Source organism: Apium graveolens, chromosome 9, assembly GCF_009905375.1.
Source record: "Apium graveolens cultivar Ventura chromosome 9, ASM990537v1, whole genome shotgun sequence".
Classification (NCBI taxonomy): Eukaryota; Viridiplantae; Streptophyta; class Magnoliopsida; order Apiales; family Apiaceae; genus Apium; species Apium graveolens.
This window is the reverse complement of record NC_133655.1, coordinates 222,208,885-222,211,683: the sequence shown is the minus strand read 5'-3', so window position 1 is coordinate 222,211,683 and position 2,799 is coordinate 222,208,885. Positions and strand designations below refer to the sequence as shown.

The window sequence follows — 2,799 nt, the reverse complement described above, 5'->3', positions numbered from 1 at the left end:
TTTATGTCACAATCAGTATTATAAAAATTATCAATTTAGGCAAATAATTGAAAATTTAGTCGAATATTGGTAGACTTACGATAATATTTGACATAATCGGTACAATAAACATTTTTTTTACGAATCGATCAAAAATCGGAGTTTAGAGAAAAAATCAAGTAACACTTGAAGTAAAGTTACGAATTTATAACTCAAACAACTAAAATATTAAAAATTCGTAACCGGAATTAATAAGTGGAAATGCAAAAACAAAAAAGAGAGTCAGCCATAAATAAATAAATTTTAGAAAATGAAATGTAAAGAAATTGGAGTTATAAATAAATTTAATGAAATAAAAAAAAATAAGTAATTTTGCATAATAATTATGTAAAATCTGAGACACCTATGAAACCTAATTATGTAACAGCGGACATATATAAGAGTCACGGCTAATTAATAATTACGAATTATAGTCACCATAATCTAATATCTCAGCTTAACAAACAATCTAAACAAAAGTAAACTAGAATTAGTCGGTCCGAAAATATAGAATACTGAAGGATTAATAGTTCTACAAAACGAGTAACAAACGTTAGACAGTTCGAATCCAACTGGGTCATCAATATATTCTCCCTTATAAAAACAAACTCACCAGCTTCACAATCTCCATTCCATGCACTCTCCCTCTTTCTGTCTCTATATGCATACATCAAATTTATCAGCCTTTTATTTTATACATCATCTCCAAAACTATTAGCCGACAACTCAACTCGAAAACCATGAATCGCAACTCTGGTTCTCTTAAAAGAACCACAAGTAGCAGTGGCAGTGGAGGCATAATTCTCGAAAAATATCAACTAGGCCAAATTCTTGGACGTGGCAGCTTTGCTAAAGTCTATCGAGCTGAGTCTTTGGTGAACAATTCTTCTGTTGCAATTAAAGTTATCGAAAAACCTGCAACATCTGATCCTACTATGGAGAATTTGTTAGTCCGTGAAGTTGCTGCTATGCGCAAGCTAAATGATCATCCGAATATTCTTAATCTTCATGAAGTCATGGCTACTAAGTCGAAGATTTATTTGGTTATGGAATTAGCTGAAGGTGGAGAGCTGTTTACGCAGTTAACTCGTCGAGGTAAGATGAATGAGAATGTTGCGCGTAAGTATTTTCAGCAGTTGATATCTGCGTTACGTTTTTGTCATGCTAATGGTGTTGCGCATAGGGATTTGAAGCCTCAGAATTTGTTACTTAATAAATACGGAACGTTGAAAGTTTCGGATTTCGGATTATCGGCTTTGCCTGAACAGGCTAAGAATGGATTGTTGTATACAGCTTGTGGGACTCCGGCCTATACAGCTCCTGAGGTTGTTAGGAGAAGTGGTTATGATGGTGCTAAAGCGGATGCTTTTTCGTGTGGGATCATTTTGTTTGTTTTTCTAGCAGGGTTTTTGCCTTTTGATGATGCTAATTTAGCGAATATGTATAAGAAGATTTATAAGAGGGAAGTTGTGTTTCCTAGCTGGATTTCTAAGGGAGCAAGGAGTGTGATTTATAAGTTACTTGATCCGAATCCGAGTACGAGAATGACAATGGAAGGTTTGATGAGTACTAATTGGTTTAGTAAGTCGTTGAAGGTGGAGACGGAGGTGGATAAATTGGGAGCTTTGTTGGGTAAAGATTGTAAGAATGATGGTAGTGTTAATGCGTTTGATATAATTATGATGTCATCGGGGTTGGATTTATCGGGGCTTTTTGAAGCGGATTTGAGTAAGAAGGAGAGGAGGTTCACTTCTAGAGGGTCGATGAAGGAAATTGAGGAAAGAGTTGAGAAAGTTAGTGAGGAATTGGGATATAAAATGGAGAAAGGGAAGGGTAGAGAGATGGGGCTGGTGAAAGGTAAGATGATTCTTCTTGTTAGAATTTTGGAGTTGGTTACGAAAATGGGGTTGTTAATGGTGGAGATGGAGTTGATAAGCGATGGTGATGAGGTTAACAAGGGTTGTGATGAATTAGAAGCGTTTAAGGCCGGACTTGGAGACATTGCTGTTTCTTGGCATAGCAATGTCGATGTGGTTGTTAATGGATGAGGAATAGAACTTGCTGGGATAGTTAGTGCGGCGCCAAATTGGCAGTGGTGGTGAGCTCCCGGATCTGCATAATTTGACATGTAAATATCTTGGTAGCGATGATCAAGATCTTATTAGTTTTGTGAGCTTAAGTTTGATGGTTAAGGCCACATATAATTTGATTTTGTATATTAAAATTTACTTTCTAGTGGTTTAGTTTCGTGAAACATTCTTTTGGTTTAGATCTTGGTAGCGATGATTTTGTATATTGAATTCTTCCTTTTCTGGAACTGATCATCTAAAGTACTACATACCATTTGCTTAAATTTCCATGATATTCTGGGTTGCATATATATGAAACAGTGAAGATCTTGGCCTCTTAATTACTTTTTAAGCATAAAAATTTGGATCTGAAATTCATTTAGTAGCTGGAATGTTATAACCAGGTTTAAAAACTGAACCAGTGTTCTCTGGGTAAGAAGCCATAAACTGGTAAACTTTTTGAGTTTTGTCACACAAATTTAAATATCCGCAGCCTTTGATTACTATGAAAGGCCAATTGAAGCCAGCAATTGCTGTCTTCTGCCTGATGCCTTAATGTTGACACTCACAAAACCAGTACAGATGTATTACTTCTTTTTTCTGGGGACAGCCTCGCAACTTGGAGTTGGACGGATAGTCAACTTAGTTCTAGGGCGGATGCTTCTTTACGAGTGGGGCTAAAACCAGGGGCAAAATTAAACTGAGTGCCAAT

At 36.2% G+C, this 2,799-nt stretch overlaps 1 protein-coding gene across 1 annotated transcript; it reads left to right on the top strand.

The window, feature by feature from the left end:
• Window positions 1-625: 625 nt before the first annotated feature.
• On the top strand, window positions 626-2,371 carry LOC141684731 (CBL-interacting serine/threonine-protein kinase 4-like). The gene has a single exon (XM_074489834.1). It carries the CDS (start codon window positions 759-761, stop codon window positions 2,064-2,066), a length of 1,308 nt encoding a protein of 435 aa, XP_074345935.1. The 5' UTR covers window positions 626-758; the 3' UTR covers window positions 2,067-2,371.
• Window positions 2,372-2,799: the final 428 nt, after the last annotated feature.

Bases quoted from the DNA above. Each gene is read 5' to 3' on its own strand.
- LOC141684731 (XM_074489834.1), top strand. From the start codon at position 759: ATGAATCGCAACTCTGGTTCTCTTAAAAGAACCACAAGTAGCAGTGGC.